The following is a 15,820-nucleotide window of genomic DNA, read 5'->3' on the forward strand; positions in this document are numbered from 1 at the left end:
GCAGCGTTTCCCAAATTCGGTCCTCGGGACCCCAAGGAATGCACGTTTTGGTTTTTGCCTTAAAACTACACTGCAGATTCAAATTATCAAAGCTTGATGATTAGTTGAATCAACTGGTTAGCTCTAGGGCAAAAAACAAAACTTGCACCACTTGGACCGAGTTTGGGAAACGCTAGTAATGTGTATAATATGAAATATGTGAGCATTGTGTAAGAGAGGGACACACCCTACGTTCCCATCCTAATTTGAGCTGGGTGAGTGTGTAACACTGCATAAAAGCAGTAGTAAAAACTGCAATTCATCACCAGTCTACTGTACTACACACTATATTGTCCCCCACTTCAGGGTAAAACACCCCACAAACATGGATGCACAAAATTTACACCTATGTGACATTGACTCCATTCCTGTTGTCCATGCATGAGTGGATGTTTTTCTGCTGCATACAGCAGTAGTCCAATATAGGGTACTTCTACGGTATAATCAGTTAAGAAAAAAGGTCCAATCTGTTGGCTAGGATCACTTGCAGTTAGAATTGATCTTTTAGAGACCACCTTAATTCCATACCAAGGGGCGGGGCAAATATATGAACACTAATATGTTCAGAATCTGGAAGGCTTTATAGAGGACTGGTAAAAACACATCACTTAATCTAGATAGCATGCAAAAACATGGCCTCATGCGCCATCACAGGTCTAGGAATACAGTGCCTTCGGAAAGTATTCAGACCCATTGACTTTATCAACCTTTTGTTACATTACAGCCTTATTCTAAAATGTATTAAATTGTACCCCCCCACATCAATCAACACAATACCGCATAATGACAAAGCAAAAACAGGTTTAGAAATTTGAGCTAATTAAAAATAAAAAAAAACTTAAATATTACTTTTACATAAATATTCATAACCTTTACTCAGTACTGGTATGGTGCTAGGTTACCGCCAGATGTGACGCTTGGCATTCAGGCTAGAGTAAAATCTTGGTTTCATCAAACCAGAGAATCTTGAGGTGCCTTTTGGCAAACTCCAAGCAGGCTGTCATGTGTCCATTACTTAGGAGTGGCTTCCACCTGGCCACTCTACCATAAAGACCTGATTGGTGGAGTGCTGCAGAGATGGTTGTCCTTCTGGTTCTCCTACCTCCACAGAGGAACTCTTGAGCTCTGTCAGAGTGACCATCGGGTTCTTAGTCACCTCCCTGACCAAGGCCCTCCTCCCCCAACTGCTCAGTTTGGCTGGGCGACCAGCTATAGGAAGAGTATTGGTGGTTCCAAACTTCTTTCACTTAAGAATGATAGAGGCCACTGTGTTCTTGGGGATCTTCAATGCTGCAGACATTTTGTGGTACCCTTCCCCAGACACAATCCTGTCTCAGCGCTCTACAGACAATTCCTTCAACCTCATGGCTTGGTTTTTGCTTTGAGATGCACTGTCAACTGTGGGACCCTATGTAGACAGGAGTGTGCCTTCCCAAATCCTGTCCAATCAATTGAATTTACCACAGGTGGACAATTAAGTTGTACAAAGGATTAAAAAAATGGAAACAGGATGCTGAATACAGGATGGTCTGAATACTTAAGGTATTTTTTTCCCTTTATTTGCAAAAATGTCTAACCTTGTTTTCACTTTGTCATTGTATGTAGATGAGGATTTATTTCACCCATTTTAGAATAAGGCTGTAACGCAACAAAATATAGAAAGGTTCAAGGGGTCTGAATACTTTGAAGGCACTGTGTATATGCACATTATTGGCTCAACAAAACACTAAATCAGTACTTTGTGTGTTGGGTCTTACAGTATATTGTGATTGAAAACATTGGTCTTTTATGAAGGAATCGATAGGTCTGACATTGAGCTTTAGATATCTGGTTAAAAATGGGACAATGAATTGAGCAGATCAAGAGAGATTAAATGAGAAGAGCGATACAAGGTAACAACCCATTTATTTAGTGGTACATTCTGCAAACTAGAAATTTTATTTCAAAATTCAAAAAGGCAACAAAAAAAAAACTAAGGAGAAGATCAGGGAAATACGAGAATGCATAAATTCACAAGCAAGGAATGCAATTTGTTCAATCGACTCACATAGCACAATAAAGTTCAGGGAACAAAGCTTTGACATTTTCTTTTATCCAAGCTAGAAGAGAATACAAAATATACAGTTTTTGAACTTTGTAGTCAATCACAGAGGCCTCTGAGAAGCAGTTGAATCAACATAGACAATACTTATCTACAGCACTAAAGCTATTCTTGAATGCATTCATAAATATAGCAGACATGTACGCACATTTCAAATGCTTACAAGGTTACCCAATTGTTTAACACTTGCATTTGCTGAAAGTAGGACATCTGCAGGACTAAACAATTTAAATAATATTTCAAAAGATTCAACAAGGTAACATTTGTTTTTAATATAAACCAGAAATGAAGAGGTGTACCATGTGACTATCAACATAGTATGCCACTTTGTAGAGAAGTACCCTAACTTGGAAACACAATTTGAAATTACTCCTTGAAATGTTCCAATGAACAAGTACATTAGGGGGTTGAATTAGATTGGGTAAGGCAAATCGGTGAGCTTATTAGTGAGCTGAAAAGGTCAACATTGGGTTCAGGCCCCCTGTTAAAGGGGACACAACCCACCACTGCCAAAGGGTCACACAGTATCACCACAACTGAGGTACATCAATATTATGTACAATATGGGCGCAAGCATTAAAATCTCTTACTCCAATATAAATATATTCCTTATGAGGCTTAAATAAGAATATAACAGATGACGCCTTACATGAACCTAAAACCTTAGTCACTACGCAAGTCCGACAGTACGCGAGTAGCCCACATTAAAACTGGTGTGTTGACAACAGAACGCTGACCTTAAAGCTGACTCCTTAAACAACAGCAGGGCAGCACAAAATCAGTGTTAAGTTGTACAGATAACAGAAAAATGTCTGGCTAGCCTAAAGATTAAGTTAATGCATTTCGGAAATAAAAAAGTATTTATTTCCAGTCGTGTGTAAAAAAAAAAAGACAGTAAAAGAATAAACCTGCAAAACAGGTTAAGACTGATTTTCCTTGGTTACATCATTTCGTAAATGAAAAACAATATACATACCTGTAGTATTTCTGTAGAAAATACTTTAGCTTATAAAACGGACAACAGCGTAACCGAATGTTTGCACTCCTTAAGCTAAGATCCTAAACAACTATACAGACGTCAAAAAAAGCTAGGGCTTGTATTACGGTTGTTCACACCTCTTCGCACTCCTAAAACTTGGTTCCCTTCACACAAAATCACAGTAAAGGAAGACATTTACCAATTTAACCACATTTCTTTCTCAATTTGGAAAAGTGACTTGGGTAGGTGTGACAGTTGAACCAAATGGGTATATTGCATCTCAACAATGACTACATAATCACGTCACTTCATCAGATTCATTGCTTAAAATTATGAAGGCATTGTTAGACTTGTTTACCCTTTAACAAAATTGTAAGTATAATTGACATTACAGCTGTATCAATTGTCCATATGGCAAGCTCAGAAAAAAACAAGTTTTTTTAAGAGTTAATCTGTGATGTACTTCGTATTGTTTATAATTTCTAAAAAAACAACTGCAGGTACGGATAAAATACAACAAGGGTGGCATATCAAGCCATCTCTAAACTGTTTATCTTGGGGTCAAATTCAGGAGTCAGCGTGGTAGTTTGTTGTCAGAAGTTACATCATTAGATTGTCAGTTGGTTAAAGAGAAATTATAAATTCAGTACGTTACCCTGTGTTAGACCAGTGTTTCCCAAACTTGGTCCTGGGTCCCCTGGGTGCACGTTTTGTTTTTTGCCCTAGCACTCTGCTGCTGATTAAAAAAAAAATTGTCATCAAGCTTTAATTATTTGAAATCAGCGGTGTAGTTCTAGGGGGGGAAAAAAAAAAAACGTGCATTGGGGACCAAGTTTGGGAAAACCTGATTTAGACAAACAGGACAGAACCCAAGGGGATTAGGACACATTTACCTACAGCGCTCAATTCTAATTGATTCAACATTCAAAAACAAGAGTATCTAACTCAAGCGACATGATTTATTCCTTGACAATAGGTCAGAAAAGACTTGCAGCAATGCAGTTCAAAATAAAAAAACATCTCACCAAGAAATACATCTGCATGTAAAATACAGATTTAGTCTAACTATTCATTTGATTTTTTTAAGGGAAAGATTTACAGCAAAATCATACACACTTTAGAAGCATACCATATTGTGCACAGGCTCCTGGTGCAGTGGCTGAGGACTCTACACAGAGCCCCCCAAACCACTCAGAGTAAATATAAGGTACTCTAGGACAGCTCATTGCATTCAGTGACTTTGTTCTTGGTTGTATAGTTGAATATCACAACAATTTAAAAAAATACCACCTCGAAATTGTTAAGGGAAGATTGAAGGTTCACTCAGACTGATGGTGGTAATTAGGGTTTTTAACAAATCGGCACTTATACACTTGTAAAATCAGATTATCATATAGATGTTGTGATTTGAACTCCTCTCAGTACCAAACGCAGGCTTTTAACAATTAAAATGCACTGAATCTCAGAAAACTTCACTTGGCATGCTGGGCCATCATAAAGCTGAAATATGTACATCGGTGACATATTACATTTATAAAAATAAAAAAACTTACATGAATGACATGAACATGTAAACTAGTCAGACTAGCATAAATCACTGCATGTCAATAGAATTACAAAATGGTTGTGGCAGATGTCATAAGTTAAAAATAGCAAAAAGTCAACTTAATCCATCCAGTGTCATAAAGTGTTCTCCAAAGCTCTGAAGTGAAGGGTAGTATCGTACTGATATACAAGACGGGTGCACAATAGGTATGTAGGAGTAATGGAGGAACATTTCCCATAATCTGCACCACCATAGCAAACATTAGCTAACAGCTACAGATATACCTCTATACAAACATGTGCACGCACACAAGCACCTAGAAACACTTGCCACTACCCACAGGCAGGCACACACAGGAACACACAGCAAGTGTTAAAAGGTGTCAGGTGAGCTCATCTTCATTTGCATCTAGGAACTGCTTTGTTGCGTTGTTTACAGGTGATGAACAAGAATTGCCCCCAAAAGACAGAACACACAATGAAAGACTGTAGTACCATAGTTACTACACTACGTAGATTTTTTTTATACAAACAAAAGAAATGTAGATATTAGAATTTATGGTTTAGAGAGCTTACTGTGCTGTGAACCTATACAATTTACCCGTTTCTTAAGGAGCAAAGACAAACATTTTTTTTTTAAAGAGCAAGAGGATAATATCACCTGGAGGACAAACAGTAATATTCACTGAATAGACATTTGTTGGAACTCCAGAAGAGCAGGGAAAGGGCTGATAGTGTATAAAGGTTCTTTTTTTTCTTTTAACTTTAACTCAAGCTGTATTAAATACAGGCTTTGTACAGGACAATTGCACTTCACCACAACAGAAATATACAAACAAGGAAATTACAGCCCAAAATAGTTGTTTTAACTGATTAAAAAAAGAAAAGAAAACCTAAAACATAGCTACAGAGTCCCAACAGGTTAAGGGTGGGATTGAAAATAAAGCTGAGACAAAATGGAGGGGATCCTGAACTCCAGAGCTGACTAGTGCTGCTCTATCTGGGGTGTAGGGGTGTGTGCGCGCATCTCCTCCTCCCATCATATTCCCTTCTTACAAATGGAACGCTCAGAGTGGTGGGGAGACAGGCTGCTGAATGGAGCTGCTGTGATTCTTGAGGGTAGAGGTTTGTAAACTCTGTGCTGTGTTAGTGGTAGGGGTTGTGTTACCACATGTCGTCTGTCGATGCGGAGTCCTTGAAGGAAGGAAAAACCCATCAGATATTGGATCAACATCCAAGGGGTCTCTATTTCAACTCCTGGAGATGTGCTGATCTTTGCGCCCAAGAGGATAATTTTGTCCTAAACTAGTTACGAACTTGGACAGGCATCCAGAAAATAATTTAGGCATGCAAAGCATGCAAAGAGCAAAGCTTTCTGGAATTGAGATAGAAATTGCTGGTTATACCAGAGATCTCATGAAGTCTTCCCTTTTGCCTAAATTTCTTATAGAACTTTATTTATGGTTAGTTTGAATAGAACATTTCACTAACGACAAGTTGTAGGAGTGAGTAGTCATGAAAATGTTTTGATATGAATTCTGCATTTTTCACGCTGAAAGAAAAAAGATAAGAGAAACATTGCTGCGTTTTGTAAAGGGAGATCTAATTTCTGCTCAGCGTCAGACAAATTTTGTGCTTCAGTTGCACATCTCCACTCGGAAGAGAAATCTTTCCTCTGGCCTTCAGATCAATCAATCAATCAAATTCCCACATTCAAGAACAGCATTTGATCAGCAGACAGCAAGCCGACTGATGGCAGTGGGGAATAATGGTTACTTTTAGCTGGTCGTTTTGGCAAAACATTAGGAAATGTAGCTGGCTAGCTTTCTATGGTAAACATAAGAAATCTAATAGCCATGCATTGTCTTTGCAAAACAATACCTTGCTTTTTCATTGTGTCTAAGTTAAACGTTTGTTTGTCTGCTAGCCAAATATTGTTGTACTTCTGTTGTCATCTGATGAAAACAAAGCCATTTTCGGACTAATGTTTTTGCATTACTTTATTTTGTGTGATGAAAAACTAGTTGCACGCCACTTATCACTCAATTTATAGCAACAAACTGTTGCCTTTCAATATAAAATGCAGGAGAAATGGTTTGATAAGTTTTTTTGATGGTCTATGTTTTGAAAATGCAGATCTCTGAACGCTCATGCGACCCCTGTATAAACAGCTCCACAAAAGAACCATTTCCTTTTCAAGCAAAAAGCTTATTTGATCATGACAGTACCCAACCAGTAATAGAAACCGTAAATCAATCTGGAGGCTAGCTAAATACTGATTCACCTAGTTAATCAAGCACGACAAATGTGATTGCAAGTGCTGGTTTAGTTTCATAGACCTAGGTTAGGCCTAGTCTTAACATAATGTTAATTGAAAATACAATTTAGTAAACTGTTTCATGGGCATGGCTGACCTCTGCTAGATATGTACACTGGCTAAGTTCCAGTTACAGTACAGAACCTGTTGTCGAGAAGAACATTGGTTGTGTTCATGCAAACTCATCTGCTCAATACAGTATTAAGCATTTTGGTATCTTTACACCAAAGGCTGCAGTGTCAATTCAGGAGTGAACTAAACAATACGCATGAAACAGCTGTTAACTGTGGGAAGAACTAAATGCCTTCTGGGATGTTATGGTAACGAGCTAAATGGATTACAGGTCAAATAGAAAGTAGATTACAAACAAGGATTATATATATACAGTTGAAGTTGGAAGTTCACATTTTAGCCAAATACATTTAAACTCAGTTTCACAATTCCTGACATTTAATCCAAGTAAAAATTCTCTGTCTTAGGTCATTTAGGATCATCACCTTATTTTAAGAATGTGAAATGTTAGAATAATAGTAGAGAAAATTATTTCTTTCAGCTTTTATTTCTTTCATCACATTCTCAGTGGGTCAGACGTTTACATGCACGCAATTAGTATTTAGTAGCATTGCCTTTAAAATTGTATAACTTGGGTCAAACAGTTCGGGTAGCCTTCCACAAGCTTCTCACAATAATTTAGGTGCATTTTGGCCTATTCCTCCTGAAGGAGCTGGTGTAACTGAGTCAGGTTTGTAGGCCTCCTTACTCACACATGCTTTTTCAGTTCTGCTCACAAATGTCCTATAGGATTGAGGTCAGGGCTGTGTGATGGCCACTAATACCTTGACTTTGTGGTCCCTACGCCATTTTGACAACTTTGAGGGTATGCTTGGGGTCATTGTCCATTTGGAAGACCCATTTGCGACCAAGCTTTAACTTCCTGACTGATGTCTTGAAATGCTGCTTCAATATATCCAAATAATTTTCCTCCCTCATGATGCCATCTATTTTGTGAAGTGCACCAGTCCCTCCTGCAGCAAAGCACCCCCACAACATGATGCTGCCACCCCCATGCTTCACGGTTGGGATGGTGCTCTTCGGCTTGCAAGCCTCCCCCTTTTTCCTCCAAACATAATGATGGTCATTATGCCAAACAGTTCTATTTTTGTTTCATCAGACCAGAGGACATTTCTGCAAAAAGCACAATCTTTGTCCCAATGTGCAGTTGCAAACTGTTGTCTGGCTTTTTTATGGCCGTTTTGGAGCAGTGGCTTCTTCCTTGCTGAGCAGCCTTTTGTACCCATTTACTCCAGCATCTTCACAAGGTCCCTTGCTGTTGTTCTGGGATTGATTTGCACTTTTCGCATCAAAGTACGTTCATCTCTAGGAGACAGAACGCGTCTCCGTGGTCCCATGGTGTTTATACTTGCGTACTGTTGTTTGTACAGATGAAAGTGGTACCTTCAGGCGTTTGGAAATTGCTCCCAAGGAAGAACCAGACTTGTGGAGGTCTACAATTATTTTTCTGAGGTCTTGGCTGATTTCCCCTTGATGTCAAGCAAAGAGGCACTAAGTTTGAAGGTAGGCCTTGAAATACATCCACAGGTACACCTCCAATTGACTCAAATGATGTCAATTAGCCTATCAGAAGCTTCTAAAGCCATGACATAATTTTCTGGAATTTTCCAAGCTGTTTAAAGGCACAGTCAACTTGGTGTTGGTAAACTTCTGACCCACTAGAAATGTGATACAGTGAATTATAAGTGAAATAATCTGTCTGTAAACAATTGTTGGGAAAATGATGTGTCATAAACAAAGTAGATGTCCTAACAGACTTGCCAAAACTATAGTTTGTTAACAAGAAATGTGTGGAGTGGTTGAAAAACGAGTTAATGACTCCAACCTAAGTGTACGTAAACTTCCGACATCAACTGCAGCTATCGATAAGGCAATGATAGGAAAAGAGCAGTTCAATGCAAACATGAGGATTATCCTGTGCTATGTCACTGTCATGCTATATGTCATCCTATTATTCATCATGTCTGAATAATTGTGTGTGTGTGTGTGTGTGTGTATATATATATATATTTTTTTTTTTTTTTAAAATACATATGGCCTCTCCTTGATTCATCTTTAAAAACAGATTTTTTTTTTTTGGGGGGTCCAAATTCTAAAAAGTGTTAAATATGTTGAACGTTCCAAATTGAGCTGATGAAAATGGTATTTTTCCCCTCGACATACAAACAGATGTGCACAAACACACCGACAAACACAAACGTACATACATACACATTAAAATTAAAAAGCTTTCGTGAGAGGATAGCAATTGTCGGGTGATACTTACTGTGTCATCACCTCGGTATGGGTTGAGTTTGTTGTACACTGCTTCAATAACGCTTCGTCTAAAACACAAAAAAGTAAAGTTACCAACCATGCAGGTTTAGCTAGGCAAGCAATAACAAAATCATTGTATGCAAGTCCAACGAAAGCAAAACAGTTTATACATGCGAGCTAAATGCTGAGCTTAAGAGGGGAAAACAGAAGGCTGGAATTGAAGGGCAAAATTAAATTAGCCCAACTAATAAGCCCAAACTTTCAAGCAAGTCCAAGATATCAAAACCACTTAGGTGAAAAGTCTTGAGTGCCTGTGCACCTGAGATCAGAAATAGATTCCTCCCCCTAAAGAAACCTTACCGTGCAAAGCATGCTACTCTATTTTGCTAATACATCGTCGACATCAAAAACATTCAGTTGGCTGAGGTACAGTCAAAAGAGCTCACTCACTTGCTGGCCAGCTCTCCCCCAGGAGGGAGGTTAGGGATGCTCTCCGATGCTAACGTCCGCATCACGTGGACCAAGTCTGGAACCCCTTCGTTTCCCTGCTTCTTTATGATCTCTGTGGAAATTAGCAGAACCACACATTCTCTAAGTGGAAAACAATCTATGAAATACACAATTTGTGATCCGAGCCTCAAATCACATTAAATTCATGACAAGGTTTTTGTATTATCTAGGTTTCTATACGCATATTAAGATGCTGCACCTTCTACTCTGCTTTCCAGGTACTTATCCAGCTCTGCTTCCCTTTTCACAGCTTCTGCAGTCACCTTTGGAGCCCCTGGGAGGCAGATCAGCACAACACTCATATTGTCCCGACTCCCCTGTTCATAGAGCGAGTGCAATACAGACAGACTTAAAGTAAAACATTTAGCATGTGCTATCCATGATGCCTATTCGTGTGACAAAATGTTGTAAAATTTTGAAAAATGAACTGTCTACATGCAAGTGGTAACATTCAAGTGCATGCAAATGCTTAATTGTTAGCGATTCTGTGAACAATAAATTGACAAATCTCACCTTATACAAGCAAGTATCAACAATTTCATTGCAGACTCTTTCAAGGTCATCGGTCACCTCAAGCCTGGACCTGACAAAGTTACAAAGTTCCTCATTGGCCATGACATCCCAGATGCCGTCGCAGGCTAGGACGATGAACTCATCTTCCACCTCAGACCTTTCAATGGCATACACCTCAGGCTCTGGTGAAACCAGCTGCTCCGTGGGGCCCTTGCCATGCACACACTTGTAGTCAAAGTCTCCCAGTGCCCGGGACACTGCCAGAGAGCCATTCACTCGCTGGATCATGACAGAGCCACCTGCGTTCTGGATCCTCTCCTTCTCCAGTGGGTTGCTGGGCTTGTGGTCCTGTGTGAAAAAGTGCACAGCTCCTCCACGGCTAAGAAGACCCCGGGAGTCTCCACAGTTGATGAAGTAGATGTGACCTGGGGAAATCATGACCCCCACCGCGGTGGAGCCGCTGCGGTCCACACCGTGCTTCTTCTCAGAGATGGACCGCATGTGCTCGTCAATCTGCAGGAAACCTGTGCGGATGCCGGTCTTCACACTCTCTACGTTGGGTTCCGGCTCCAGAGCACTCTGGAAGTCTGGGTTGCTGGTGATGTGCTCCAGAAGGTGGCCGCAGCAGTATTTAGCCACCTGGGAGCCAGCATGCCCATCATAAACCGCAAAGAAGGCCCAAGGGTCGAGCCCATGAGGCAGGCCAATGACTGCCGTGTGGGCATCCTCCATCTCCACCCTCCAGCCCTGCATGCTGCTCAGGCCATAGGTCAGACGGTTCCCCTCACCATGAGCATTGTGCTTCTCCATCTTTGGCTTGTCCAAAAACGCCCCCATTGTATCCCCCTTAAAACAGGAATGAAACAATTATCCTATTCAATTTAGGTCAGTTGCGTGTTTATAATATTGACATGTTATTCTGCTAAGCTCAGCTAGCTACAACTTTAATAAACAAACACCTAAATATTAGCCAGATAAATGTTAAGATAGGGATTATTTAGAAGCAGATGACATACCTGCAATAATTTTATTGCAAAAATGATTAACTAGCACTTTAGGGCTTATCTCATGCATTGCAACGTGGTCTCAGAGTATTTCGTATTATTCTGCAGGTAAATCCTAGACACTCCATTTCATATGATATCTTCGAATTGAAATTCGTACAATGTTACAAATTGCAATTCATTCAACATTAAGATTTTGCAAAACATACGTTACGAATTTGCAAAACATACAATATGTTATGAATTTGAAAAACGTACAATATGTTACAAGTTCCAATTTGTTATGGCTAACATTTGCTAGGTGGCTGATGCTAGCTAGCTATGCTCTATGGGTTAAGGTTAGGGGAAGGGTTAGCTAAAAGGGTTAAGGTTAGGGGAAGGGTTAGCTAAAAGGGTTAAGGTTAGGGGTAGCTGAAAAGTGGTAAGTATTTTGCATGTAACCATACACTACCAAAAGTATGTGGACACCTGCTCGTCAAACATTTAATTCCAAAATCATGTGCATTAATATAGTTGGTTCCCCTTTACATGCTATACCAGCCTCCACTCTTCTGGATAGGCTTTCCACTAGATGTTGAAACATTGCTGTGGGGAATTGCTTCCATTCAGCCACAACAGCATTATTGAGGTCGGACACTGGATGTTGGGTGATTAGGCCTGGCTCGAAGTCGGCATTTCAATTAATCCCAAAGGTGTTCGATGGGGTTGAGCTCAGGGCTCTGTGCAGGCCAGCCAAGTTCTTCCACACCAATCTCAACCAACCATTTCTGTATGGACCGCACTTTGTGCACAGGGGCACTGTCATGCTGAAACAGTTAAAGGGCCTTCCCCAAACTGTTGCCACAAAGTTGGAAGCAAAGAATTGTCTAGAATCTCATTGTATGCTATAGCATTAATATTTCCCTTCACTGGAACTAACAAGCCAAGCCCGAACCATGAAAAATAGCCAAAGACCATAATTCATCCAGCAAACTTTAGTTGCCACAAAGCATTCGGGCAGGTAGCATTATCCTGGAAGCTGCCAAAACCAGATTTTTCCGTCGGACTGCCAGATGGTGAAGCGTGATTCATCACTCCAGAGAACACGTTTCCACTGTTCCAAAGTCCAATGGCAGCGAACTTTACACCCTTCCAACCAAAGTTTGGCATTGTGCATGGTGATCTCAGGCTTGTGTGCGGCTGCTCTGCCACGGAAACCCATTTCATAAAGCTCCTGACAAACAGTTATTGTGCTAACGTTGCTTCCAGAGGCAGTTTGTAACGTGGCAGTGCGTGTTGCAACCGAGGACAGACGATTTAAACACGATACGCACTTCAGCACTCGATGATGCCATTCTGTGAGCTTGTGTGGCCTACCACTTCGCGGCTGAGCAGTTGTTGCTCCTAGACGTTTCCACTTCACAATAACAGCACTTACAATTGACCTGGGAAGCTCTAGCAGGGCAGAAATGTTACTTACTGACTTGTTGGAAAGCTGGAATTCCATGACGGGATTACGTTGAAAGCACTTCAGTTAGCCCATTCTACTGTCAATGTTTGTCTATGGAGATTGCATGGCTGTGTGCTCGAGTTTACACACCTATCAGCAACGGGTGTGGCTAAAATAGCCAACTCCACTAACTTTTGTTTATATACAGTACCAGTCAAAAGTTTGGACAACTCATTCCAGGGTTTTTATTTATTATTTTCAACATTGTAGAATAGTGAAAACAAACTACATTAAATCCAAAATTGTTTATATTTAAGATTCTTAAAAAGTAACCACTCTTTGCCTTGACAGTTTTGCACACTTGGCATTCTCTCAACCAGCTTCATAAGGAATTTCAATTAACAGGTGTGCCTTGTTAAAAGTTAATTTGTGGAATTTCCTTCTTAATGCGTTTGAGCCAATCAGTTGTGTTGTGACAAGGTAGGGGTGGTATACAGAAGACAGCTTTATTTGGTATAAGACCAAGTCCATATTATGGCAAACACAGCTCAAATAAGCAAAGAGAAATTAAATGACAGTCAATCATAACTTTAAGACATGAAGTGGCGCAGCGTTCTAAGACACTGCATCTTAGTGCTAGAGGTGTCACAACCGGCTGTGATTGGGGGTCCCTTAGAAAACACAAGTGGCCCAGCATCGTCCTGGTTTGGCCAGTGTAGGCCGTCATTGGAAATAAGAATTTGTTCTTAACCGACGTGCCTTGTTAAACTAAAAAAAAATAAAAAAATACATTTAAAAAAACGCTAAAATAAGCAAAAATGAACGACAGTCCATCATGTCTTTAAGACATGGTCAGTCAACCCAGAAAATTTCTAAGAACTTTGAAAGTTCAAGTGAAGTCACAAAAACCATCTAGCGCTATGATGAAACTGGCTCTCATGAGGACCACCACAGGAAAGGAAGACCCAGAGTTACCTCCGCTGCAGAGGATAAATTCATTAGTTACCAGCCTCAGAAATTGCAGCCCAAATAAATGCTTCTCGTAGTTCAAGTAACATCTCAACATCGACTGAGACTTGCTTGGTCCAAGAAACACGAGGAATGGACATTAAACCGGTGGAAATCTGTTCTTTGGTCTGATGAGGCCAAATTTGAGATTTGTGGTTACAACCGCCATGACTTTGCGAGACACAGGTTAACGGATGATCTCTGCATGTGTGGTTCCCACCGTGAAGCATGGAGGTGGTGCTTGGCTGGTGACACTGTCAGTGATTTCTTTAGAATTCAAGGCACACTTAACCAGCATGGCTACCACAGAATTCTCCAACGATATGCCATCCCATCTGGTATGCGCTTCATGGGACTATCATTTGTTTTTCAACAGGACAATGAACCAACACACATCCAGGCTGTGTAAGGGCTATTTGACCAACAAGGAGAGTGATGCATCAGAGGACCTGGCCTCCACAATCACCCGACTTCTACCCAATTGAGATGGTTTGGGATGAGTTGGACTGCAGAGTGAAGGAAAAGCAGCCAACAAGTGCTCAGAATATGTGGGAATTCCTTCAAGACTGCTGGAAAAGCATTCCAGGTGAAGCTGGTTGAGAGAATTCAATGCTGTCAAGGCAAAGAGTAGCTACTTTGAAGAATTTAAAATATATTTAGATTTGTTAAACAATTTTTTGGGTCACTACATCATTCCATATGTGTTATGTCATAGTTTTGAGGTCTACACTATTACTCCACAATGTAGAAAAGAGTAAAATAAAGAAAAACCCTGGAATGAGTAGATGTGTCAACTTTTGACTGGTAACTTACTGTAGGTATCATACTAATTTGGCTGTCCCGGATTTACGTTTACTATGTTACCTCTAGTCTATGCGACCAGTCTGCAAAAATAGGTGACTAATGTAAACTAAATATTTGTCTCACTACACTAGCTATGAACGTCTATAGCTATCAATGAAGATATAACGTTATCTGGTAAACGAGCTACGTTATAGGTGTTGGCCATTGATTGCATGAGTTCATTACAAAACAGTCAGTACTGCAAAAACCTAGCTAATCCATCCAGCTAGCTAGCTTCCTTGTTAGGTCCCAAGCCAACGTCCACTACTAGTTAAGTGTTGTTCTTGTGTGGTTAGGTAGCTAACGTGAACTAAAAACATTACAATAAACAGTGTAGCTAGCTAATGTTAGCTAGCTATCTTGGTGTTTTAATGATGTTGGCTACCTAACTGGTTTAGCAATCTGTTAAATAGTTAACTAGCAACCAACATAGCTAGCTGGCAATATTTGTTAGGTAACGTTAATTAACGTTCGCTAGCTAAGTCTGCTGGTAAACTGGTATTAGCTACGTCACAATAACACGCTAACACTAGTTAACTAGTCATCGGCTTACTAAGTCAATGACCGAGCCAGGGCTAGTTACATTTCTAGAACAAGACAAACTTTCACGAAATTACCAAATGTTTTGAACAGCGTTTATTAGTTGGCTAACTAGCTAACGTATATCCTCCGGCGGCAATATGACAATTAAAATAAAACATTGCGACGTTGTGGGCCTCGGCCCCAAGAACCTCAAGCGTTCACATAACGTTAGCATTGACAGGCCTTCACTCCCTCACGGACTCATCGCGCTACCCCCAATGCTAGTGAGTATGGCTAATCGCAAATGTTAACGGACTAACTTGGTAGACAGTTTCTTACAGGCACAAACAAATGTGACTTACCAAAATCAGAAAGAGCTGTTTTGAAAATGTAAATACAAGCAGAAGCTGCGACAGAAACACCAACAAGATTGATAGTTTGTGGGTAACGTTAGCTAGCACCTCTACCCCTCTGTACATTAATTTGTGAAAGTGCGGAACTCCCTGTTCTAAGTAAACCAGGGATACATTACTTTCTCATTTGGCGACGTAGAGTATATTTCAAATGTACCTCCTTTAAACCTTTAGGCCGGAGCTGTTGAGGCCAAATAGCGTCAAGCCGAAAGCCCCAGCCTCTTCACTTGACAGACAACTTACAACAGGAATCGAAAAAGACCCGGATG

The 15,820-nt window shown here is 40.3% G+C and overlaps 1 protein-coding gene across 3 annotated transcripts in view; it reads right to left on the reverse strand.

Annotated features, from left to right (window-relative positions):
• Window positions 1-1,927: 1,927 nt before the first annotated feature.
• The window catches only part of ppm1aa (protein phosphatase, Mg2+/Mn2+ dependent, 1Aa), a 13,914-nt gene continuing 21 nt past the window's right edge, over window positions 1,928-15,820 (reverse strand). Inside the window, exons 1-6 of one of the 3 annotated variants that reach the window (XM_024430235.2) lie at window positions 15,709-15,820; window positions 10,333-11,178; window positions 10,019-10,136; window positions 9,760-9,871; window positions 9,320-9,377; window positions 1,928-5,858 (exon numbers count right to left, since the gene is read on the reverse strand). The exon at window positions 15,709-15,820 is cut by the window's right edge and continues 21 nt beyond it. In XM_024430235.2, coding sequence (XP_024286003.1) covers window positions 5,829-5,858; window positions 9,320-9,377; window positions 9,760-9,871; window positions 10,019-10,136; window positions 10,333-11,169 — 1,155 coding nt within the window. In that variant the 5' untranslated portion in view covers window positions 11,170-11,178; window positions 15,709-15,820 and the 3' untranslated portion in view covers window positions 1,928-5,828. Of the gene's footprint in view, window positions 5,859-9,319; window positions 9,378-9,759; window positions 9,872-10,018; window positions 10,137-10,332; window positions 11,179-15,500 lie in introns of all 3 variants that reach the window. The other 2 variants (XM_024430236.2, XM_024430234.2) reach the window with 2 other exon arrangements.

Source organism: Oncorhynchus tshawytscha, linkage group LG08 (genome assembly GCF_018296145.1).
Source record: "Oncorhynchus tshawytscha isolate Ot180627B linkage group LG08, Otsh_v2.0, whole genome shotgun sequence".
NCBI lineage: Eukaryota > Metazoa > Chordata > Actinopteri > Salmoniformes > Salmonidae > Oncorhynchus > Oncorhynchus tshawytscha.